This window comes from Crinia signifera, chromosome 4 (assembly GCF_055691185.1).
Source record: "Crinia signifera chromosome 4, ASM5569118v1, whole genome shotgun sequence".
Classification (NCBI taxonomy): Eukaryota; Metazoa; Chordata; class Amphibia; order Anura; family Myobatrachidae; genus Crinia; species Crinia signifera.
Genome location: NC_139220.1, coordinates 280552551 through 280579072, shown reverse-complemented (window position 1 = coordinate 280579072; position 26522 = coordinate 280552551). Strand labels below are relative to the sequence as shown.

General features: G+C 46.1%; 1 protein-coding gene across 3 annotated transcripts in view; it reads left to right on the top strand.

The window, feature by feature from the left end:
* The window catches only part of LOC146075479 (zinc metalloproteinase-disintegrin-like VLAIP-B), a 114555-nt gene that overhangs the window by 53423 nt on the left and 34610 nt on the right, over nucleotides 1–26522 (top strand). For all 3 annotated transcript variants that reach the window (XM_083184767.1, XM_083184766.1, XM_083184765.1), the window contains exons 13-16: nucleotides 12561–12650; nucleotides 14403–14598; nucleotides 20164–20257; nucleotides 20906–21050. In XM_083184767.1, coding sequence (XP_083040893.1) covers nucleotides 12561–12650; nucleotides 14403–14598; nucleotides 20164–20257; nucleotides 20906–21050 — 525 coding nt within the window. The remainder of the gene's footprint in view (nucleotides 1–12560; nucleotides 12651–14402; nucleotides 14599–20163; nucleotides 20258–20905; nucleotides 21051–26522) is intronic.

Sequence of the window (26522 nt, the reverse complement as noted above, 5' to 3'; positions counted from 1 at the left end):
GTATAAATGCCTGTCTGCTGAGCGGGCCGCGGCACCACAACTCACCGGCGGGCCAGCGCCGTCCGTCACGTCATGTACTGTCCAGGCAGCCGCACTGTGTCACTGTCCCGTCGGCGTGTGTCACGTGCTGCAGCCGCTGCAAGAGGAGCCGGGGAGGAGGAGACGGACACATCACAATGACACTCACAAGTCTGTGTGTCCCGCCTCCCTCCTCCTCCTCCCTGCAAGCGCCGCGGCGGAGTGACTGTGTCACTCAACATCAATCTCTGCTCCCCTGGCTTCCTCATGTGGTGGTTCGGGTTACGTATCGGATGCATGATGGCTGCCCGCTGTAATCGGCGGTGCCAGCCGGGCATCAATAAATTCCCGGACTAAGTATAGTCCGGGACAGCCACCCTTCCGGACTCCGGACGCCGGTGTCAATTACCGGACTGTCCGGAGTAATCCCGGACGGGTGGTAACCCTAATTATGCTGCACATTATGATGGCAATTACGCAATACTCCCCACAACGTAATGCCTTGATGGTCCCCACAACGTAATGCCTATTACACATTATGCCCCACGTGCCGCTGACGCACAACTGATGCCATTTACTAATATGCCCCAACAGTGCCAGATATGCCCCCACAGTGCCATATATATGCCCCACAGTGACAGATATACCCCCACAGTGCCACACATATATGCCCCCACAGTGCCAAATATGCCCCCACAGTGCCACAGATATGCCCCCACAGTGCAACACATATGTCCCCACAGTGCCAGTTAGGCTACTGGGGGGGGGTCTATTGCTTGTTAGGCTTCAGGGCCGGGGGATGTACAGTTAGACCTGTGCTGCAGGGAGGGAGGTGTATGGTTGATTAGGGTTATATTTCAAGTTTATTTCTGCTAAAATGCCCCCCCCCCCCCCCCATACATTTTAAAATGTAACTGTGCCTCCAGCCCCCATTTTTTAAGTTGTTGTATGTGACACACACACACACTAACCCACCCCCCTTGTGATTTGAGATATTCAGTTTCAGCCCTCCCCTCCTCTGAAGGTAGCTTACCCCTGGGCAGCAGCTGCCTCTGCTCCTCCTCAGTCCTCCGTGCTCACTCAGTGCAGCCAGTGCTCAGTTTCAGATTAGGCAGGAATTCACTTCCTGTCTGACTCCGGGACTAGTGAGAGCAGCAACATGTAGCCTTGCGATAGGCTGCCTGTTGCTATGGCTACCCAAGGAGACCAGTCACCATACGGAATGGATGCACTTGCTGCCCTGCCCCCTCTCCCCCTCCCCCACACGCTCGCGCGGTGCACCCATTCAAATTAAATAAAAAAGGAACTTGTCATGCCGTGCGGATGGCTTGGGAGCCTTGGTAGTTCCGCCCCTGATGTGGTGCACTCAGGAGGGAGGGAAGAAGGGGCGCGCGGCTACAGGGACCGTTCAGCAGCATCCTGACCCGGCGCCCCCGCAGACCCGGTTGGCACTGGCTGCCCCAAGCGGAGGAAGGGGGGGCAGCGGCGTGAGGGGAGCTGCCGGGTGCCCCGGCTGTTCAACAGAGGCAGACAAGCCGTGCGGCGCCCCGGGCGGCTGCACGGCTTGTCCGCCTCTAGAAACGGCCCTGCTGAGGCGTTTCTGAGCGGCTTACTGTTATGAGTGTCACTGACAGACAAACACTGGGGACAAATGGGGAACAAACAGCAGGGCCGGTGCAAGGTTTCTCAGCACCCTAGGCAAATATTCTGCGAGCCCCCCCCCCCTCCTTCAAAACACACACACACACACACACACACACACATATATATATATATATATATATATATATATTACACACACACGATTTATAGATGTGGCAATCTTTAGGCAGCTGACACCTCTCAGGCACTAGAAAGGTGCAGCTGCTGAAGAAAAAAAACTTTTGCAGGGGCCCTCCGTGACCAAAACATATCCCACCTTCAACACATAGCTGCCCAGGACATCACTGTTGCCACCAGCAACCCTCCCATTCCTGAACACTGCCACTACAGACAGCACACACCACGTTCCTACTAATGCCTCCGCAGACATCCCTACCAGCACCCCCCTTCCCCCAAACACTGCTCCTGCCAATAGCACCCCTGCCTGGACAAGTGCACATTACTGCAGACAGCACCGCCGACAGACTGTCTGTCGGCGGTGCTGTCTGCGGTGATGTGCATTGTCCAGGCAGGGGTGCTATTGGTAGGAGCGGTGTTTAGTACAGGGGGTAGCCTGTGGTAAGGGGTGTTGGAGCTGTGAAGGGGAGGCAGTAGAGGGTAGCCTGTGTGGGGGATGGTGGGGGGGATCGCTGGTGCCACAAATGGGGGGAGGGGGTGGTTTGGAGTTTTGAGGGGAGAGAGAGCATGAGGGGGTAACCTGTGGGGGGGCTGTGTGGGGGAGGGGGGGCGTGGGTGCCATGAATGGGGGGGTTTGGAGCTGTAAGAGGAGAGAGAGAGAACATGAGGGGGGTAGACTGTGTGGGGGAGGGGGGGTCGCGGGTGCCGCGAATGGGGGAGGGGGGGGGGGTTGAATTTGTGAGGAGAGAGCATAAGGGGGGTAGCCTGTAAGGAAGTCCATTTATTTATATATGCAAAGTCTATCTAATTTATTCATGCCGCACGCAACCAATAAGCGAATGTCCAGAATTATAATCAATGAATATTATTTATGAATGTAAGCAGATGAAACTGTAGTACGGATTGTACAATATAACAATACCGATATTATAATTAATATGATTATTACCCCAGCATCCTTAAATACAGTTAACCTCAGTGTTATATATGTGTATGTGAATACAGTGCGGGAGGCGTGGCTATACAGTAGCATGAACGAACCTGATTGTCGGCCATTTTGGCCAGAGCACATATTGGTCTGCCGCATGGCATTCCGCCATTTTATGGTAGACAATGATGAACACGACCCTGCATCAAACAACACTCACAATCCGGAATATAACTTGCACATTCAGCAAACACACTAAACCTGCAGCATACACAATTTGAATATCATTAAGCTACAATGTACTTCTCTGAACAGAGCACCTAAATGGCACTATACAATCCAAGGCCTAGCTATACCATAATCACATCACATGGCATTACACTCACCATCCGAGTACAATGCAAACAACACTTATTACATTCAATATAGTTTTATCCGCCAGTTTACCTAGATATTCTTACTGGATATTACACAAAGCATTCACACACTTAGGTAGAAACAGTTCAGAGCTAATCCATTCTGGGACATAGACACACACTCGATTAAGCACAAATGCTGGAATCCATACATGCTCACGCATAGCCTAACACAGGCTTTCAAATACATGCGTCCCTTTGTAGCAAACACACACACTTGAATACAAAGAGTCCATACAATATACTATAAAACTCTTCTACAACCACACTAGGACACACATGGGCCAGTTCAAACACCAATGTTAACCGTTTACCTACACAAAGGCCACACTGTCTACAATTGACTCCAGGCCTCATTCTGTCCAACCCTCTGGTATGATACAGGATAGTATCTCAATCTAACAAGCCAAACATATCCTCTCCTAACAGATCAAAACACCACACTTCCAACACAATAAACCTCCATATGTCTAGGGGCAACATCCCATTGATCCTGCTGATCCACATATACTCCACTCACGATTCCTAATTACAGGCTAATAACACAGCACGTTTCAACCATCAGATCTATGTATGATATATTATTACGATGCCTTATCTCAATGATCCTGGCTAAACATTATTCACACAGGTCACTCTCAAACACAGACACAAGCTTTCTTTGTGTAACTATATGTAAACATACTCTGGGCCTAAGCACATGTTAATATCCGAAGATAACTAAGAATGGAAGTTAACTGCTCCTAAACTTTCTAACATAATCCATGTTCCATAACCGTGGGTCCTTTTACACAATTCATATCAGTCCTACAAGTATACATTACTCAAAGCCATGTGTCCAATCTTATCCATCTTCTCCAGGACTGTTGCACTGCATCTTATCTGGGCCAGGTTCCAATAGCAAGTAAGTGTATCTCAATATTTTACTTCCCAAGAAAACTATCTAGGGGGAGGGGTTGATCCTATTGTCTTTCCAGGGACCATTCAGTCACCTTCTATCAATAGCCTGCAGCCACGCCCCTTGTTACTGTATCTTGAGTGGTTCAGGTATTCCTTTTGAAAGTTAATGGCCACACCTCTTCTGCTGGTCATCTATGATTACTCTAATGTGAACTTATAATTTGTATAACATGTGAGTGCAACATGATATGGAATTCTAATAACTGTCATCTGACAGCTAATATGATTCCAATCATTTAGAGACTAAACATGGCATATGAGCTGAAATGTGTAACTTGATATGCAATATTTCCTGGTTTATGGGATAAAAGATTATTTATCTCAGACTATATTAATGTTATGGGCATGGTTAAAATTATAATTATGGAAATTATATGCTGGGGAAAATTAGGCATTGACACCTGTGTGGGGGAGAGGGTAGCTTGTGTGGGGGAGGGGGGGGGTCACGGGTGCCGCGAATGCGGGGACGCGGGTGCCGCGAATTGGGGGAGGGGCGGGCGTCCACTGGAGATTGATGAGGATTGCTGCCAGGGCCTGGTGGCTGACGACCAGCCAGGGATGGGGGCAGCAAGTTTAACATGGGCAGGCTCGAGTGGGGTGAGGGAGGGCACGAATGACTCACCGAATAGCTGAGTAAGTGCTTGAAGTTGGCAGATGTAGCTTCGCTTCCTTCCTCCGGCTCTCCTCTGCGTAGCTTTCCTGCTGCTGGCCTGCTGCTCCTCCTGCAGCTCACTACCGCCCTCCAAATGCCTAAACCTGCCTAGTGGTGGCGCCGGCCCTGACAAACAGACACACCTAGCAATATGTAATGTGCTTTCATTAGGAGCAGCAATGCTCAGGAAGGAGTTAATAATAACAAAACCATGAACTTCCTAGCCAGGAAGAATTCCCTCTGCGTTCAAGTGTAAAAGTGAGATGAAACTGACACACTTGAACCGCAGGCAGGCTGGAAGTAAATCACGGAATGGAGTCTGGATTGGAAGCACTTACTCTGCAGGAGGGAACAGCAGAGCCCAGTGCCCAAGATCAATCCAGACACCTGCTCTCAGAGGGTATTAGAGCTAACCTCTGGATGTGGAATCTGAGCTGAAACACTGGCTCTGAAGATGAAGATAGCAGAGCGCAGAATCCAGAACCAGACCAGAAACCAATACACAGAAGTGACAGAGTTTATAGTCTCTGGAGGATGATGACAATGCTTTCCAAATCCTGCTCCACTCTCCTGTACTGGCCAGATCAGGGGTGGCCAACCGGTCAGATGTAAAGAGCCGAAAAATATTGGTAGTCAAGCTAAAGAGCCGACATCATGCGCGCGCTGAAGGCGCATGCGCAAAAAAAGGGGCGTAGTCTATTTTGACCCCTTGGGTGGGTATGCCTCCAATAGTGCAGTGCCATATATACACATATGCCCCCAATAGTGGCAGATACACATATGCCCCCCACGGTGCCAGGTATGCACCACACGGTGCCGGGTTTGCCCCTACGGTGCCAGAAAGCTGGTATGCCCCCACAGTGCCAAAAAGCTGGTATGCCCCCACAGTCACACAAACTGCTATGCCCCCACAGTGCCACAAACTGCTATGCCCCCACAGTGCAAATTTCCCAGCAGCAGCACTCACCGTTGTTGCTGCTGCTGCCGGGCAGCAGCAAGTCTGGTGTCCCCCTGCAGTCCTCCTGTCATGTCACCGATGGGAGGAGAGCACAGCACACTGCGCATCTCCTTCCCCCTCACTTCCCTGTGACTGGGCCGTCCGCCAATCAAAGCTCGCTGGCCGGCTCCTGATTGGCTGCTGGCCCGCGAGCTCTGATTGGCGGACATCCCAGTCACAAGGATGCACAGTAAGGGGTAGGAGAGATGTGCGATGTGCACCCTCCTCCCCTCAGAAGGAGAAGGGATTCAGGGAACCGGCAGCAGGGGGGACTGGGACGGACGGTGGGCGGCGGGCAGCAGTGGGAGCAGGAGCCGCACTTTACAATGGGGAGAGCCGCATGAGCCTCGAGAGCCACGGGTTGGCCACCACTGGGCCAGATGTAAAACCAGCACAGCAAAGAGAAGCTAGGAATAAACAGAGACTGAACTTACAATATTGCTACTAGGTGTTGCAATCCAGTGAGGGAAACCCGTCACTGACTCAATAACCTATATTGTAGCTATGGCAGTACAATTCTAACACAGGCTAACAGGTACAATACACAGCAGAGCTCTGGCATACAAATTCAGCAGCAACCCCCTGCTCTCTTAATGAGCCTTATGCCCCCCATACACGGTCCGTTTTTTCAGTCCGTTCTGTACTTTTAAAGTACACATCGGATCAGATCGCATCCCTAGTGCATGCAGTGTGCATGCACTGCGATCCGTTCCGATGTGTACCTAGTACAAAAAGTATGTGCAGCACAAACTTTTTGTACCGTACTATGTGATGCACGGGAGCGTGCATCGCATAGTACAGAACGGAGCAGTACACAACGGACCGTGTATGGGCTCCTTCATAAAGGGAGTGCTGCTGCAGACATCAGGGAGTGTGCCCTGCCCAGTTGCCATGGTGATCCGGGGAGGTGTCCTCTCCCTTGCTAGAGCCACGCCCCCCTGTGTCATGCTGCCTTTGGGTTGCTCTGACAACCTGGCCTGTAACACTTACTTCAGTCCCGCCAATAATCCGAGTCATAAATTAGGCCAAACGTCATCTTCCCGCTGTCGATTCTCCTGATACCCAGAATCTATTAAAGTCCAAGAAATCGGCGCCATCTTCAGTCCACATGTGTGTGTCCGTGCTGTCTGCAGAGAGGGAAAAGGCTGCAGGTAGAAAATCTAACTAATGGGGGAAGAACTAATGGGCATAGGCGAATCTAGAATTATGGTAATGGGTGGTCCCAGATCTAGATAAAAGGGGGCGTGGCCTCATGGGAAGGAGGCATGGCATCACAAAAAGGGGTGTGGTATTACACTTTAGACCATACACAGTAATGCCCATTACACATTTTAGCAAACTCCGTAATACCCATTACACATAAAGCCACACGCCGTAATGCCAATTACACATAAGGCCACACACCATAATGCCCATTAGACATTGTGCCACACATCATGATGCCCATTACATACTATATAAAAAACCGTAATGCCCATTACATATTTGCCACATAAGTGCTGCTTACCTACGTGCTCATTGCTAGGGGGTTATTGCTTGATGGCACCATAGTACCCATTACACATGATGCCGCACACCATAGTACCAATTACACATGATGCCGCACACCATAGTACACATTACACATGATGCCGCGCACCATAGTACCCATTACACATGATGCTGCACACATAATGTCCCTTACACATGATGCTGCACAGATAATGCCCCTTACACATGATGCTGCACACATAATGCCCCTTCCACATGATGCTGCACACCGTAATGCCCCTTACACATTAAGCCACACATTATGCGTAATGCCCCCACATACTGTACCGCCACTTGTAGCGTCCCTTAAGCAATGCCCCAAAAAGTGACACTTACTGTAAATTTTTATATGAGCCTTCGCTGCTGCTGCAGGGAGAGATGGAGAGCGGTGCAGCTGCATCTATGGGTAGAGGAGCAGAGCGCAGGGCAGAGCACGCTCCCACTCCCCTCCTGGTGTCCCCTCTAGCCGAGAGGACATTTGAAATATTGTGCGCGCTGTTGTTGTGTGTGACGTCGGGGGAGCACACTGGGCGCCGGCACCACATGATTAAAGGGGGGTCGGGCTGAGGTGAAAGCGGGGAAAAGAATTGGAGCGGAAGCTGCAGGGGAGACAGTCATTGACAGCTGGGCAGAGAGCAGGAGGCTGCCCGGCTGTATTCAGAGCACTGCAGGTCATGGCTGTTTGAAATAATACCCCTTTCACAACAGAAAATGCAGGGATTTACCCGGGAATATGGTCCCAGGATCATGCAGGGACATTCCCAGGCTGACCCCTTATACACCAGCCTAGTACCTGCATTTTCTGGTGTGAGGGGAAGAGACAACCACTCCCCTCTCCCTACCCCCCTTTAACCAACCAGCTATATCTTCAGAACCAACTGACCCATTTACATGAGACCAGTATCATATTGAAGAACTTTTGAGTTGGCTTCGAATGATTTTGGTCCCGTGAAACTGGGCTGTTTGGTTCCAGAGAAATCTGCCCTCAAAGAACATAAACAGTCATGAAATTACATTTAAGAAATGAAAAAAAAAAACGGTTTAACCTCAATATCCCTGGAACCAATTAACCCATATGGATCCAGCTGGGCTCATTGGAAAGCCCTATCCCCCAGCTACTAATGGTGGTCCTGTGCACCCCCGGACCACCCCCTAGATTCGCCTATGCTAATGGAGGAACTAACAGGCTACTGTAGATTTCTCCAAAGAGGAAAAATAATTGCACTGTGTATGCACACCAATACAGTTCTTTAAAACTTAGGGCGGGATGTATTAATATACATTGCCGCCCTTCGCCTAACAGCCGCCGCGATCAGTGGTGTAACTATGAATTGGGCGCACCCCCCGCCCGCAGCCTTACCTGTCTTACTGGTCCCGTCCCGGCTCCCACGCTGTCTTGCGAGCATCCGATGCAGGACGATGACGTTCGGCTGCGCTCGGGTTTCCAAACAGAGCCGAAAGCATCGCGAGCGGCTCGAGGGCCAGTGTTGGGAGCAGTTCGGATTTCTTGGAATCTGAACCGCTCATCTCTAATCATAAGTGTTGTTTACACCATTATGTCCATTACACGCTAAGTTACATGCCATTATGTCCATTATGTATTATGCCAAACACCATAATGCCTATTAAAAATGATGCTACATAAGTGCTGCTTCTCTACATGCTCATTACCAAGGATTCCATGCTCATTGCCAGAGGTCCCATGCTCGTTGTCATGTGGTATTACATGCTCATTGCCAAGGGGGAATACATGCTCACAGCAGTAAATGGGGGACAGCCGCCGCCAGGCAGAAGTGATAGCCACTGACTGTATTCAGAGCACTGCAGGTCCTGCCTATTTGAAATAATACCCCTTTAACACCAGAAAATGCATTCCCAGGTTGGCCCCTTTTACACTAGCATAGTCCCTGCATTTTCTGGTGTGAGGGGGAGAGAAACCCCCCCCCTCTTAACCAATTATCTCATTTAACCGGCTATATCTTCGGAACCAACTGACCCATTTACATGAGACAAGCAGGGGAGCCGAGAGAGGGGGGGAGCGGGTACTAATTACCCGGGCCCACACTTGCTGAAGGGGCCCCGCAGGGGCCTGGTCTGACCCCTCCCTTCCCCCTCCATCCCTCCCGGGTAGCAACAGTAGCACACACTTCTACAGCATGTGCTGTGCTGACAGCAGGCTCAGCATGAGTGTCTCACTGACAGCGTGAGAGGTCATGCTGAGCCTGCAGTCAGCACAGCACATGCTGTAGGTGTGTGCTGCTTCTGAGATTACAGTTTTTAGAGTTTTCTTTCACCCTCCTCTAAACATTTTGGAGGCATGGCCTAAGTGTGGGAGGTTCCCACAACACACACTTAGGCCACGCCCCAAAATTTTAGCGGGGCCCGGCATTCCTCTTGGCTGCCCTGGAGACAAGTATCATATTGAAGAACTTTTGAGTGGGCTTTGAATAATTTTGGTCCAGTGAAACTGGAACGTTTCTGCCCTCAAAGAACATGAACAGCCATGAAATTACATTTAAAAAAGAAAAAAAATCGGTTTACACGCAATATCTCTGGAACCGATTGACCGATATGGACCAGCCTGATATCATATTGAAGGCCCAGCGATTTGAAATTGAATGAACCACAAGCTTATGTGATGCCAGGGGGGGGAACTGGCAGCCATCGGAACCAGGTGTCAGAATTGACGGGTCCCATATTATCCTATGGGGAAAAAAACGTTACAGCTTTGCCAGGCGATATCCCAGGTTCCCGGGGGGCGAGAGACACTGGGCTGGGCTCAAGCCCCCCGGGTGAAATGACGGGGGGGGGGGGGGGGGCACGTGCCCAGGTGCTTCCCCCCCTGAATCCGCCACTGAGTATATTAGGGTATTCATGGAAGCAAATCTTTGTGCTATGTATCTTTGAGTCACAGAAAGACAGGTAAGTATTAATGTTTGTTCTTTTCTTTTTGGATTTTATAGTACTATCATTGAGTATATTGGGGTATGGAAGCGAATTATTGTGCTATGTATCCTTGAATAGCATAAAGACAGGTAAGTATGTGTTTGTTCTTTTCTATAGGGGGTTTTATTATTACTAATTAACATCATACAATGTGATTAAGATGCACAATGTCTGGACAAAAAAGATAATGTAAGGAACAGGGGAGGGGAAGGAAGAGATGAAGAAGATTTCTCTCCAATTTTAACAGTGGTTAGATTTTGAATAGATGACCCTTTGGGGTGGATATAGATTTTTTCTTTTTCTTCACATATTAGGAGGCTGATTGACCTCAACAGATGTGCATTACTTTAGTAAAAAGGACAGGTAGCTGCTGATTTATAAGAAGTGTAGGTAACTGTTATGCTCGTGCAACCCGTTTGGTTGCAAGCTATCCATAATGAAGATCATTTTTATCTGTTTTCAGAAGTTCTTGGTGTAAATCACCCCCTCTGATGCCTAGTCGTACATGCCTCATTCCAAAGGTTCTGAGACCATTAGGAGCACTGCTGTGATATCTGAGAAAGTGTTTAGCCACTGGGGAGAGTGGTTTAAATGTACTTTGATCGTTTGGTGCATTGCGTATACTACCGACATGTTCCAGTACTCAGACTTTAAATGCCCTGGTGGTTTTCCGATGTATACTTTCTCACATGGGCATTGGAGGTGGTAAACTACACCTATTATTGTGCAGGGTATGAATTCTGAGATGGTCTTTTTTTTTCCAAATTTGTCAACAAAGGATTTAGTTGTCTCTAAAAGCGGCACGCCTTGCATTGTCTGTTCTCATATAATCTCAGAATTCATTCCGGAATATCGGCAGGGGGCGCGGCCTCAAGGACACGATTACATTTGTCACGCCCCCACACTGATGATCTGCCGGCCGCCCTGTCAGTGGCTCTGCCCCCCTGCCTCACTGAACTGGCTGACCAGCCAGGAAGTAGGCAAGCATGCGTATCAATCCAGCTGTGCTGCCCCCAGTGTCCCGTATCAGTCTAGGGAAGCTGCCCCCCATTTTTTTCAATTAAAATAAAAAAGGTGTATGGGTTGCTGCTAAGTCTGCCATATCAGTCCTGGGGTGCTACCCTTTTTTTTTTTAAATAAAAGAAAAAAAAAAGTTTTTTTTTACTGCCAGGGATGTTAAGTGTGCCATATCAGTCCAGCAGTTCTGCCCAGTGTCTCGTATTAGTTAAGCTGTGCTGCTTAGTCTCCTTAATGGCAAGGGTTCCCAATATTTTTCGAATCACCGCACCCTAGAGTATCAGAATTTTCTTACTGCACCCCTAGGCCCAAAATTAAATAGATTGTGTTTATATGTGCTTCTTAGGTTTAGTTATGTGATAAAGGACATGATTTGCTTCTGTGTGTACACATATTTTATGATAGGCAGCCACCAGCACTGGTTTTGTCCATAAATAATTTGAATTGGTGCTGGACCACGAACCCATGGCACCCCTGCAAGTGTCCCGAGGCACCCCAGGGAGCAACGGCACACAGTTTGGGAACCACTGCCTTATGGCATTTTTAGCCAATATTTTGCATATCTCTTACAGAGATGTTGCCATTTTTAGCGGGATAATTTACATATCTCTCACAGAGATGTTGGCACTCAAAGGTTAAGCATAGTCAAACCCATATGTTGAAACAAGACATGTGTGACACGACCCCTTGACAGCGCACAACGCTTTGCATGGTACATCGTACTGCAATCTCCTTGTTTCTAGTTTTCAAAAGAATTGTAAGCAAAAATGATGTGTGGTCAGGTTCTACAGTGCGCTATAAGGAGTGCCCTATACATACTGTAACACAGTAATTTAATGAATCATTGTTAGACATAATAGAGGTTGGTAAGATTCAGCAGGCAGTATGGGGTAATTAGTAGAAATAATCATGTATGAGAAGGTATATAGTAGGAATCAGCAGGCATAGGGGGTATATAGTAACAATCTGCAGGCAGAAGCGGGTATTTGGTAGGAATCAGCAGGCAGCAGGCAGTAGGGGGTATATAGTAGGAATCAGCAGGCAGAAGGGGGTATATAGTAGGAATCAGCAGGCAGTAGGGGGTATATAGTAACAATCAGCAGGCAGTAGGGGGTATATAGTAGGAATCAGCAGGCATAGGGGGTATATAGTAACAATAAGCAGGCAGTAGGGGGTATTTGGTAGGAATCCACAGGCAGTAGGGGCTATTTGGTAGGAATCATGCAAAAGTGTGTCAATGGTAGGAAAGGCCGGGGATAGACAGCTATAGATAATGAATAAGCATAGTGTAACCAGCCATTGCTGTTGTATTTACAGGAATGCACCAATAAGTGCTGTGATGCCGCCACCTGCAAACTAAAACAAGATGCTCAGTGTGCAGAGGGGGAATGCTGTTCACACTGTCAGGTGAGTAATGTATACAACATTGGGGGTGATTCAGGCCTGCTCGCTAGGCTGTGTATATTTGGAGGTTAGCGAGCAGGTTAATGCAGCCTGACAAATGCAACCCCTGCCTCCCGAATCCCCTCCCTACGCTGCGAGTGGATGTGTACACTTACACATCCACTTGCAAGCGCCTGCACATATTAAAAAATCATTGGTATGTCAGCCTCCTGCCCCAAGCAGGCAGGGGAACGCCAGTATTCCCTGGGACCTGCCCAGCGTTTCTATGGCCGCGCCCACCGTTTTTGCTGGCACACCCATGAAATGCCGGGTGTCCACCCCGGAACGCCCGGTGAATGAAAATATTGCCAAAGGCGCAAATTTGTGAATGCATCGCAGATCGCCGCACATTCAGTAGGACTGAGGCTGACACTATAATCTGCGTCTGAGACGGCCTGGAAGAGGTCAGAGCTGACGTCGGAGACAAACCTTATAAACAACTTAGCATGCCAGCGGTTTATCAGAGACACCCAGAAAACGCCATGTTTCCATCCCCAAATGCCGGCTTCTTGTCATGTCAGTCAAACTGCGGCTACATTGTGATTTGATAATAAATTAGCAAATTGTCCAATTTGCGATCCATCTTGTATTACACCCCTTGTGCAAACAATCTCGTATTATACTGTAAAGGTTTTTGTTACACATGATTGCTAGTATTTTTATATTTTGTTTTTGGTGGTGGTGGTCACATGTGCAGAGGGTATAATCAGCCAGAGGTGTCACCGGATGTGGTGACATCGGGTGCACACTTTGCATTACTCACATCGTGTTTCAGAGGCACTGTCACCCTCCAAAAAGGGGCATTGCTGAATAGAAAGAGGCGTGTCCTTGTGGTGATCTCTGTTCCGTCACTCCGGGGGTCATGCCCAGCGTCACTGGAGATGCTGGCTGCCTCCTGAGACTGGACTGTGGGCCTCACTCTGATCTGCTCATAGGCTGCAGAGCTTGCAGCTTACCAGGCAGTTATGGTGCCATCCCGCTGAATCCCCCCCGCTGCCGATTCCCCTCATTAACATGCGAGGTGATGTGTAACAGAGACCTATCCCTTTACTTGTCTCCACAGTAGGGGAAATCATTTGATGGTCGGCGACCATCTAATTATTTCCCCTGCCTTTGCAAGTCAGTGGAAAGATTGGAGATTATATTTGTGGACAGCGGGATGAAGACAGGGCGGGCGGCTGATGTCATGTGATGACAGCCACCCGCCCATGGGAATGGCCTGCATTTTTATGGGGACGCTTATGAAACGCCGGGTGTTCCCATGTCCCAGCGCCGCCACTGCCCCGTCCGCTTCCATCTGTTTGAGCTCCATGACGACTGTGCAGGTCGGCAAAGACGCCTGCACAGAAGCCCTGCACATGCTCCTATGAGAATGTGCGCAGGGCAAAACCATTGGTCCCCTGTGCGATCAAGCGGCGACCGAATGGATTAGAATTGTCCCCTGTGTGTGATGCTGACCTTTCCTATGTGACAGGAGCCAGATGCTGCAGGAGAATATCACACTGCAACATCTGGTTTCTGTCACTGCAGGAGAGCCTGCGCCCCCCCAGTATGATGAAAAAAGGGGAAAGAAGTTGCACTCTCACCCAAAACAATTTTCCTGTGATTGTCGGGTGGGATTTGGACTGCACCCCACAATGCTGCCACGGAAGGTGTGATCCTGCACTGTGCAGATGGGGATACATGCTTGACATCCATGTCATTATTTCTCCCCAGCTGAAGAACGCAGGATCTGTGTGCAGGAAGGCCAAAGATGAATGTGACTTGTCCGAAATGTGTGATGGAAAGTCCAACAGCTGTCCCTCCGATCGCTTCCGGGTAAACGGATCTCCATGTAGCAATGGGCAAGGGTACTGCTATAATGGTAGATGTCCCACACACAGGAGTCAGTGTGAGAAATACTGGGGGCCAGGTGAGTACTGAAAATCCATACACACACTTATAAATAGCCTCACATGTGTTTCTACCCTCCCACAGGTGCCTTCATTACTAAGAGGCTAAATATAAAAGTTGTGTATGTAAAGATGGAGCCACTCTTATCTGAGTGGCTCCCATCGCACTGAACCACTTGGCCCATCTAGTCTGCCCATTTTTTAAACATGTTACCTCAAACCATATTTGATCCTTTAGCCTTATAGGCTAAATGGAGTTATTATAGGGAATTCTGCTGTAGAGAAGTACTTAGGGGTCATCATAGATGGTAAATTGGGTAATAGTGCACACTGCTCAAATGCAGCAAGCAAAAGCAAATCGGACACTGGCATGAATTAAAAGGGGAATGGATTCAAGGGATGCCAATGTGATAGTGCCTCTTTACAAGGCATTGGTGAGACCGCACTTGGAATACTGTGTTCAGTTCTGGGCACCGCACCTTAAAAAGGACATACATGAATTGGAACAGGTACAGAGAAGGGCGACTAAACTAGTAAAAGGTCTCCAATCACTAGAAGACAAAGATAGGTTAACCAGGCTGAATATGTTTTCACTGGAGAAATGAATGTTGAAAAGTGATATAATTAGTATGTTCAAGTACAGTATTGGGAATCATATAGAACTGGGAGATGATTTGGTCACTAACAGGCCAATACTTAGGACACGCGGGCATGTACTAAGGCTCGAGGAAAATAAATTCCATACTGAATTAAGAAAAGGATTCTTCACGATTAGAGCAGTCAACTTCTGGAACTCATTCCCGGTGTGAGTGGTTACAGCAACTACTGTTAATGAATTTAAATCAAAACTGGAAACATTTTTGTCCACTAAGGGAATCCTATAGATATGACTTAGTCAAGTCAGTAGTTACAAGTCAAATAGGTTGAACTTGATGGACTAACATCTTTTATCAACCTTAATTACTATGTTACAATGTTACTACAGTATGTTACTGTTAGGAGTCAGTAGTTATGACTTCTATCTGTCTTGCCTGTCATGGGTTAATGTCTGCCTGTGTCGGTATCGAGTCTCTGGTGGCCTCCAGTGGTGAGTCTGTGCCATTTCAGCCCAGTCGTCTGTGCATTGATTATGCACAAGTGTGATCTCATCAGCTCAGCTAGCCTGGAGGTCGCAGCTGCTCTGATCACCTGAGGCCTTGATAAGACATCCTGACCTGTGCAAAGATGCCAGTTATACTTCATTGTTCTGAGTCCTAGTGCGGTGTGCAAGTCTGTCTGTCTGAGCTCCTGGTTCTTGCCTTGTATCAGTTCCCAGTGGTGGTTCCTGGCTTCCCTTCAGAGCACCCTGCCTGTCGGTTCCTGTGCCTGTGTCGCAGCTGGAGACTTCATCTGTGGTTTAGTCATCTCCCAGATAAGTCAGGGGTTCTCCCTGCATTGGTTTCCTGTGTTTATTTATATACCACCTCTGTGCATTGTTGCACCTGCACCGTGTCTCTCGCAGCTGGAGTCCACGGGTGCACCATTATATTCCATCACCGTGCATTGTTGCATTTACTTTGTGTTTGTGACCACCACTGTGTATTATTGTCACACCAGGGGTTGTTCCCCATTCCCAGGGTTGTTCTAGGGGTGTCCCAGCCTGCCCTATCCGGGTTATTTAGATTTCCTCTTGCACTCTCCTTGCCTTGGCGGGCACGTTATCCCACGTAAGACCAGGCGGCATCGGGGATGGAGCCAGCATAACCAGCTCCGTCTAACGCGGCTGTTAATGGTGAAGCCTAGCAACGCACGTGTCCACCAATTACCAGGAGAGGCAAAAGAGTTAGAGGCAGGGCCGGCTCTACCACTAGGCAGCTTTAGGCAGCTGCCTAGGGCGCCAGGATCTGGGGGCGCCACCAAGTCTGCAAATCAAAAAATCAAGGATGTCTATGAGGATCCTTGTTGTACTTAATGCAGATAAGGGCTGTGGAACTTCTAAGACCTCACCTCCATACTTTCCCTTGAGTCATACTTCCTACATTTCTGCCCCCTCCTCCTTGTACTCTATTGTGGATGGCAAAGGGGAGGGTGCAGAGGAAAAGCAGGGGACTTGGCCATATTTTTTTTGGGGGGGGGGGGGGGGAGTAGCTTGAAGTTTTGCCTAGGGTGCTGAGAAGCCTTGCACCGGCCCTGGTTAGAGGGAAGGGCTGGTGGTACCCTCCAGAGCCCTAACAGTTACTATAAGATGTGATTGGCATCTCCCTGCCCTGCCAACCAATGCTCAATGATATAATTTTCAAATAGCTCAATCAAGCTCCTTTACTGCCCACTTTGCAAATGGAGTGGGGGATTCATGAGGCTGGTTGGTTGGAGTCTGGGGGATCTCCTCAAAATCCTGTAGCCTGTCATATATTCTAGCAGAATAGGAACAGACTCAGGGGTCTATGGGATCTATGGGGTCTGTTTACTAAGACTTGACAAGAAATAAGGTGGACAGAGATAAAGTACCAGCCAGTCAGCTCCTAACTGCCATTTTCAAAGACAGCCTCAAACATGGTAATTAGGAGCTGTTTGGTTGGTACTTTATCTCCAGACACTTTATACTAGGTGAGAGATATAGTGAACGGATATAAAGCACCAACCAACCAGCTACAGAACTGTCATGTTGTAGACTGTGGTTGATAAAAATACAGTACCTTCCAACATTCTGGTTCAGGGACCTGGGACTTCCGTGCACAGAGAACCCACACACATCCAAAAAGGGGGTGTGGCCACATCAAAAGGGGGCTTGGCTTTGCAGGAACTCTGCTATAGGGAGACACGCCTCCTGTATGCTGTCACTGTGGGGGCATGCCCAGCGATCTGTGAGCTGCTGGCCATGCCCCCAGTGCCTCTGACTCCTATGAATAGATGCTGTCTTTTAACTACTTTAACATTGAGCGATAGGGGGCCTCCTAAATGTCCGACCATCACTACCCTCACCACCACCAAGGGACAACAGTGGTTGACTGGCACTCTCGTTGATGGGGCAATGCGCCGAGGTGCCTTCCTCTGAATTCAATATAGACAGCAGGGTTGATCTGAGAGTCCAGAGGGGACCCCCAAAGAAACAGGCGGCACTCAGTCAGCTGGATGCAGAAAATCCAATTTTTATGTGCAGTTGTTAAAAATATACAAGCATATTGCCGACGTTTCAAAGCCGGTGCGGCTTTATCTTCAGGGCTTGTGCAAAGAAAAGGTGCAGGTGATGCTGTGAAAAAAACATATATATATATATATATATATATATATATATATATAGGTTGATGTCCGGCACTCCTCATTCCCATGAATTAACTTGCTGGAGTGCCATCCAGAATTCCCTGGTGGGATCCATATAAAGACGTAAAGTAGTGGCACTCCTCAGGCTGGCTTAAGTGTTTAAAATTCCTTTATTGTCGCCCTTTGACAGCATTTCGGGGAAGAGTTCGCCCGTTTTCAAGGGCACAGGATACAAACTGACATACTATACAATCAACATTTATACACGAGAAACAATGCATATAATTAAAATCATTAGAATCATGTGGTGCTCACCTGTCCGGCGCCGCCGCTCTGCTTGGATCCCCACACGCTGAACTCCACTTGTCATACGTAATCTGCATGAGATGGAGGCGCCGGCCAGTGACATCACCGCAATGCCCTCAGTTAGTTGCCTGGTAACCGCTATAAACAAAAAAGAAAATGTTACTGAAGCGGACCTAGGTTGGGCTATTGCACATTAAAAAACACATATATATTTACAATAAGAACATGATAAAAATATCGGAGCCTGCTGTCAATAATCCTGCCGTTAATTTCATATAAATATGAGGATAATTAATATTGCAAAAAAATAAATATAATTTCAACAATAAAGCAGATATCTGTGCTTCCCAAATGGACCTCACATACAGACTAGATAGCATAACATGACCTAGCTAAGATCATAGATGAACATGGACAAAAAACAACAATATATATGAATTATATGTAAATAATTGGACATAACCCGATCAGATTAGATTAAAAAGAATTCCACAAACGTATCTTATGTTTATAAAAAACACTGTAAACCCAGCGATTTATTTAAGCCCTTGGGGGCCAAGGTGTTGAGGTTATAAATCCACCTGTTCTCCTTTTGCAGAAGGATTCTACCTCTGTCACCCCCTCTAAGTGTGGGTGGTACATGGTCTATGATTATGGCTCTTATGCTGGAAATACTGTGTTTCATAAGGGCACAATGTCTAGCAACAGGTTGTTCACTGGTTCCACTGATAAGTGCATATTTAATCGCACTTCTATGTTGCGCCATGCGTTCACGGAACTGTCTTTGGGTTTTACCCACATAAGACAGGCCGCATGGGCACGTCAACATATATATTATGTGGGTAGTAGTGCAGGTTACTGCTGAGGTAATGTTGATGCGTTTCCCTGTGTGGGGATGGTTGAATGATTTGCCTGGGGTGAGTGAATTACAAGTGGTGCACCCCAGACACCTATAGCATCCCGATTTCTGAGTTAAGAAATGGGACTGCTGTTTCTTCATGAGGGGGGGTAATATCCAATTTTACCACTTTATCTTTTATGTTGCGCCCTCTAGTATAACTGGGTAAAAGTTTGTTGTCTTTTAACAATGGTAGGTCTTTATCGGTGGTGACCATCGGCCACCATCGTTTGGCGCACCTAACTGCTGCGTTGGTTTGCGTGGTGTACTTATTAACCCAAGGTACCACATCTTTGTTAGTTTTCTTTGGGCAGGCCGTCATGGTTTCAGATCTTGGAATAGATAGCACATTACGTTTGAGGGTGTTTAACTCTGTTCTATTATATCCCCTTTGTACGAACTTATTGACCATTTGGTCCATAGCCGCTTCCACCTGTGTGGAATCTGATGTTATGCGGCAGACTCTTAGAAGTTGGGAATGGGCAGACCCTTTTTAAGGGGTTCAGGATGGAAACTGTTAGATTTTAACAAAGTGTTCCTATCTGTGGGTTTTAAGTAAATGGCTGTGGATATGGACCCTTCTTTGATGGTTATGTCCACATCCAAAAAGTGAATGTTGGTGTCGCTTATATCAAAAGTGAGTTTGACCTCACTAGCTGTATTATTATGTGTTTCCAACAATGTTGTAAGCTGTTCCTTGGTTCCTGACCAGAATATTATAAGGTCATCAATAAACCTCTTAAAGAGGTATACCTCCGAGATCATAACACCACTGTCATAAAACATGTCCTGCTCTGTGGCATACATAAAGGCGTTGGCGTACGATGGGGCCACTGAGGACCCCATCGCACACCCCGCCACCTGCAAATAAAATCGACCATTGTAAGTGAAGTAATTCCGCGTCAACGCCAACATGAGTAATTCCAAAAATACATGTATTGGCGGACCCTCATAATCACTGTTGTTAGTTATGAGGCACCTAACCGCCTCTACAGCCTGAGGAGAGCCACTACTTTACGTCTATATATATATATATATATATATATATATATATATATATATATATATATATATATATATATATATATATATATATATATATATATATATTATTGTAACTTTTTTTTTTTTTTTTTTAAAGGGTCTGATGCACCAGATGACTGCTTTGAAAATAACAGAAGAAGTGGCCAGGGCTATTGTCTCCAATCTGGAAAAAAAATTCCTTGTGCAGCCAAGTAAGTACAGCCTAAGGTCATCAGGACAGTATTAGGCCGACAGTCAAGGTCGACACACATTAGGTCGACCACTCAACATGCTTAAGGTCGACATGGTTGGAAGGTCGACACAAGCATTAGGTCGACAATCAAAAGGCTGACATGGGTTTTTCACTTATTTTTCTTGAGCCGACATGTGCCGACAGGCAGTATTACATGCCCTACCATCTACTAGGGTGTGGAGGGAGAATGTAATAGTGTACCGAGCATAGTGAGGCATCGTGCCCAAAGAATGGCAAGCTAAGTGAGCCATGCAAGGGGAGGTGGTGCACCAATATCATCTCCATGTCGACCATGTCAACATTTGGGACAAAAAATAGTGAAAAACACACGTCGAATTTTTGACTGTTGACCAAGACACTGTCGGCCTAATGCATTTGTCAACCTTCCAACCATGTCAACCTTAAGCATGTCGACCTATTTCAAGTGTAGACCTAGCCCATATCCACCTTCAGTGGTCGACCCAATGTATGTCGACCTCCAGTTGGTCAACCCAATGACACATACCCCTCAGGACTTGACCAGGCATATGTGAAGGTGTTGCTGTCCAGAGTTATGTCTCAGGGACTTACTGTACATGTCTGACTGCTGTCATCTGTATATACCTAGGGATATCAAATGTGGAGTCTCGTACTGCAAGGGGGGCACTGCTAAACCCATCCTAAATATTCCTTATTACATATCCACATCACATTGTAAAGCCTTATATTCCTCACAATTGGTGGAGAATGGAACAAGCTGTGGAGAAGGAAGTGTGAGTACTGTTGGGTAATATATTGATTACATGAACTTGAATGTACATTTATTGCATGTAAAAAGTGCCCCCAGTGGACCTGCCAGAATGGGCGGACGGTGATTGCCAACTCTCTCAACCAATCACCGTCCGCCCATTCATTTGAATGGGAGTTTTGAAATCTCCTGCCTGCCCACCACTACCACCACTATCCCCAGAGGATGCAGAGCGAGGAGAGCACTTCTGCTGCCCGGTGCTTTCCCACTCTGCAGACTATAGGTGTGTGCCAGCAGGGGCACCACTGGAACGCACCTACGAACCTGATCATATGCGATACATCACGGGTGCTAAAAGCACCCGCAACGTACCACTGATGGGTCAGATTTTGACTCCTCTTATGTACTACCTGTCCAACCTCTGACATACTGTATCTGATGTGCATGGGATTGCACATCGGATTGGATGTCAAACACATCAGATTTGGTCTGATATTACCCGATTTCTCCACCGATCCGTCTGAATCAAGTGAAATCAAGCCCAAATCAGAGAAGTGTATATATATATATATAATCCGGGGTGTGTCTACACCTATATTGGTGTAGACTATCCAGCACTCTCCAAAGTATGAATTCCAAACACGTTGGTAAAATCCAAATAGCTGAAGTTTATTCAATTTGCACACGGTTTATTCAATTTGCACACGGTGTCAAGTAGATAAGTTCACATGTGTTTTATAGAACATGCCCCGACGTTTCGATCCCACTAGAGGGGATCTTTCTCAAGAGGCCTACAATACACAGTGAAGATAACCTATCAGTAAATTTTATCAAAAAAAACATTTTTTTCAAAAGAAAAAAATAAATATACACATAATCAAAAATGAGGCAAAAGAACAAAAGGTATCTTACTTTAAGTTCAGTGGTACAATGAAATCAACGAGGAGTCAAGGGGAAAACCCTGGGTGACCGGAGCAGCTGCTACATGATGCTGCCCGGGCCCAGCTATTTATTCACTCTGTGGGTTAATGCAGCACACGGACGCAGCGTCCGCGTGCTGACAGCGCTACTTCCGGGACCGGAAGTTGACGTGCGGTGACCCGCACTGCTGGAACGCACGGCTACCTGTCACTGACAGGAGCCGTGTGTGCGCTCTCAGCAACGATATTCAGGTGACCCGCACTGCTGGAACGCACGGCTACCTGTCACTGACAGGAGCCGTGTGTGCGCTCTCAGCAACGATATTCAGGTGGCTCTAAACAATATGGGTGATATAAGGAGCACTAAGGATTTGGATATGCGCTGTGGATCTTTGTGTCAAAAAGGGGTATATTAATGTCCTCAAAACAGTGGACTAATATAACAGAGTAAAAAGCTGGGGGCGGCTTTAAAATAAGAGCCTAGTATTAACATTCAAACAATGTAAAGATATTCTCATTAGAGATTTAATAATAGACAATTTACTGGCTAATATTTAGTTGAACTGTTGCTGGAAAAATACGTTATTTTAAATAAAGATAATATTAATGTATTTTTTATTTAAGTTATTTTATTTATTATTTATTTTTTATTTTATTTTATTGGCTTTATTATTCTAATTACAGAGGGAAAGTCATTAGTATCCCAGTATAAGCTGTAAAAAAATAAAAAAATATTTTTAGCGTATATATACACACACAAAAAGAAAATGTTTCTATAATAAGAAACTATTTGTATATATATATATATATATATATACATTTTTGCACACATCCTCATATATATATATATATTTTTTTAGCTCAAAAAGACCCAATAAGGGAATTCTTGTGAACCAATCACTACAAGGGTATAGTCAAGATGAATAATAAGTATGTTTTGGAACAATTTATAAGAAAAGGACTGTTTCTCTCAAAAAAAACTCCTATGGTCCAGTAACCTGTCTATAACAGAAAAAATATTTTTTTATATATCAAAGATAAATGAAAAGTGGGATATTTGCAAAAAAATGTGGTGAGAGGATTCCCCAGTATTGTACCTATAAATAAGTTTTAGTTTAGGCTAAAGAGAAGGGGGGGAAAAGAAAGGAGCAAAGAAATATATATATATATATATATATATATATATATATATATAAAAAAAATATACATATACATAAAAAAACGACACTGAAAAGAAGTCCATAGTGTGATGGTATTATTTTAAGAAAATATTGTAAGGATTGTTCTCGTTAAGGCCCCTCGGGGCAAGTGTCCCAAGTTGATGGATCCACCTGCTTTCTCTCTTCTTGAGTAGCAGGCCACGGTCCCCTCCGCGGATAGGTGGTGGTATCCAATCTATCAATCGGCAACGAAGTGTGGATACCTGATGGCCGGCTTGTAAGAAGTGACGAGGTATCGGAAGGTCAGCTTTACCTGTCTCTAAAGCTGCTCTCACTGATTTTCGGTGATTGGCCATGCGTTCACGGAATTTCCTAGATGTCATCCCGACGTATGCCAGTCCGCATGGGCAATTTAATAAATATACGACATAGTCCATCTGGCAATGGAGTCGGTGTCTAATCTTTATGGCTTTACCAGAGTGTGGATGAGGGAATGTTGTCCCTGAAATCAGACTGTTACAGGTGGTGCACCCTGTGCAGCGAAAACAGCCTGGTCTTCTGGAATGTAGCCAAGTGGTGTTTTGCTCCAAGTTCGGAGTGGCCATTGGTCGCATGAGAAGCTCTTTTAGGTTTGGACCTTTCTTATAGGCCATCATTGGGGGTCCAAATCTTTGGAGTTTTAGAGTGTGATCCGAAGCTACAATTGGCCAATGCTTCTTAATGCTCTTTTGGATGTTAGCTGAAGTGTGGTCATACTTATTCACATAGATCATCCTGGGTGGCGCTTTCTGTTGCTCGATTTGTGTTGGAGCAAGTTGTTTTGCCCTTATATTATGTCTGGCTTTGCGTAAACATCTTTTCAATGTGGTTTTGGCGTAGCCTCGTTCGATAAATCTATCCGTCATTTCTGCCAGTTGTCTTTCCATTACAATGGGCACGGTGTTATTCCTAATCACCCTCATATACTGCGATATGGGGAGATTTTCTTTCAAAGTAGGAGGATGCTGACTTTCTACAAAAAGCAAAGTGTTGCGATCTGTCGATTTCCGAAACACACTAGTCTGTAAAGTGCCGTTGGAGAGGGTCACAGTGATGCCCAGGAAATTTATTGATTTAGGATCGATCACGTGGGTCAATCTAATAGGGCCATTGGTATTATTAAGCTCGAACAGCATTTCCTCGAAGACTTCAATTGAACCGGACCAAACGAGGAAGATATCGTCTATAAACCTTTTATAGTACCTGATGTACTTCTGATATTTCGCCAGTATGTTCGTATTTTCATAGTCACACATATAGAGACCCGCATACGCTGGAGCTAGATTAGAGCCCATAGCGGTGCCAGACACTTGGACGTAGTATTTCCCGTTGTACAAAAAATGATTACAGGTGAGTATGAGCCTTGCTAAATCGACCAAAAAGGCTGTTGGTGGTACACACTTAGGTCTTGTGTCAAGATACTTCTGTAGAACCTTAAGGCCTTCTTCATGCGGTATCACCGTATACAGCGAGCTGACATCCATAGTGGCCAGTAGTAACTCCCCTGTGAGTAATATCTAAAAAATTTTTTTTTTTTGGGAGGACAGCGCTCTACTGTGGATATATAAACAATTTCAATTTTGATAATAATTTACCAACTCGGAAATCCTGGACTTTTTCCTTTCCTGTGTTACTCCATAAGGTTTACATGCAAAAGAAAACACAGAAAAATACGCAAAATGTGTAGTAGTCCACAAATAAATATTGTCCTTATATATAAAGGGGTCCTTTGGAGCTAGATAGATGTTGTGGTTTCCACTATGTCCCTTGTGTAGTGGTAAATTTACCACTACACAAGGGACATAGTGGAAACCACAACATCTATCTAGCTCCAAAGGACCCCTTTATATATAAGGACAATATTTATTTGTGGACTACTACACATTTTGCGTATTTTTCTGTGTTTTCTTTTGCATGTAAACCTTATGGAGTAACACAGGAAAGGAAAAAGTCCAGGATTTCCGAGTTGGTAAATTATTATCAAAATTGAAATTGTTTATATATCCACAGTAGAGCGCTGTCCTCCCAAAAAAAAATTTTTTTAGATATTACTTGTGTTCTGACCGGGTTGATAACCTCTGGTTGAGGAGGCCAGCAGCACTTTTGTTTGCGCATCAGAATTTCTATCTATCTGTTTTTGTAAACTCCCCTGTGAGGTCAACGCATTTCAGCTTGTCAATAAAGTCCTCAGTGTCACGAATATATGTATCGCTATTGGTGATCAATGGTTGCAAGTGGTGATCTACCAATTTAGCTAATGGTTGGAGTAATGATGCTCTAGCAGAAATGATTGGCCTGCCCGGCGGTTGGTGCAAAGATTTATGGATTTTTGGTAGGGTATAGATAATTGGGCATACTGGGAAATTTACTGTTAAAAAGTCATGATTCTCTTTGGACAGCCAGCCAGCCATGAGTCCTTGTTGGAGAAGAGAGTCAACTTTTCTTTTAAATTCGGGTATAGGGTTTTGTTTAACCAATTTATATGTACTCTCATCAGAGAGTTGTCGGATGATTTCATTGTGGTAATCCTGCCAATCTTGAAGAACAACGGCACCGCCCTTGTCGGCCGGTCTGATTACTAAGTTGTTATTTAGTTTCAATTCATTGAGGGCTTTGCGTTCTTCAAGACTCAGGTTGTAGTATCTTGGTTTTTCTGGGAGTTGTTGAGCTTCTTGTTCAATTAATCTATTGAAGGTTCTGATACTGGGGTTCGTGGAACAAGGGTCAAAGGTTGAAACTGGTCGAAATCTGGATCTCTCTGTTGGCGTGTTGGAGTCTCCGAATTGTTCCCGTAGTCGTAGTTTGCGGCTAAACTTAAATAAATCAATTGAAGTGTCAAATTTGTCGTGAGTGGAGGTGGGTACAAAGGACAGACCCTTTGATAAAACAGAAATCATCGCTGGTGTGAGGGAGGTGGAGGAAAGGTTGTAAATTAGGTCATGACTGGTTTTCTGTTTCGCTTTCCTAGTACCTCCGCGACGAGGGTGTGGTCTGCTCCCCTTCCTCTTGGTCGTCTGGGGGGTTTTGAAGCGCCACTGTTCCCTTCTTCTAAAAAATCTGACTGCTGGCTAGAGAAGTCTGTGTCCGAAGCTGAGGCCGATGTAGATGACCCTCTGTTGGTGGTGTACTGATTCCTCGATTGTTGTTGTTGTTGGCGTCTAGGTTTATATGGCCTTGTCGTACGTCTGGTGTTAGTGTTAGGGCCTCCTGCTAGCCACCGATATACTGATGCCCTATACTGATGCTGCAAATTTTCTTGCTGGATATGTTCTTCTAAAAAAATAAAAAATAAATTTTAAAAAACTAAAAATAAATAAAGAAACTAATTATAAAAATATACCCAAAATAAAGCTCCCAAAAACTACAAGGAGGATCACT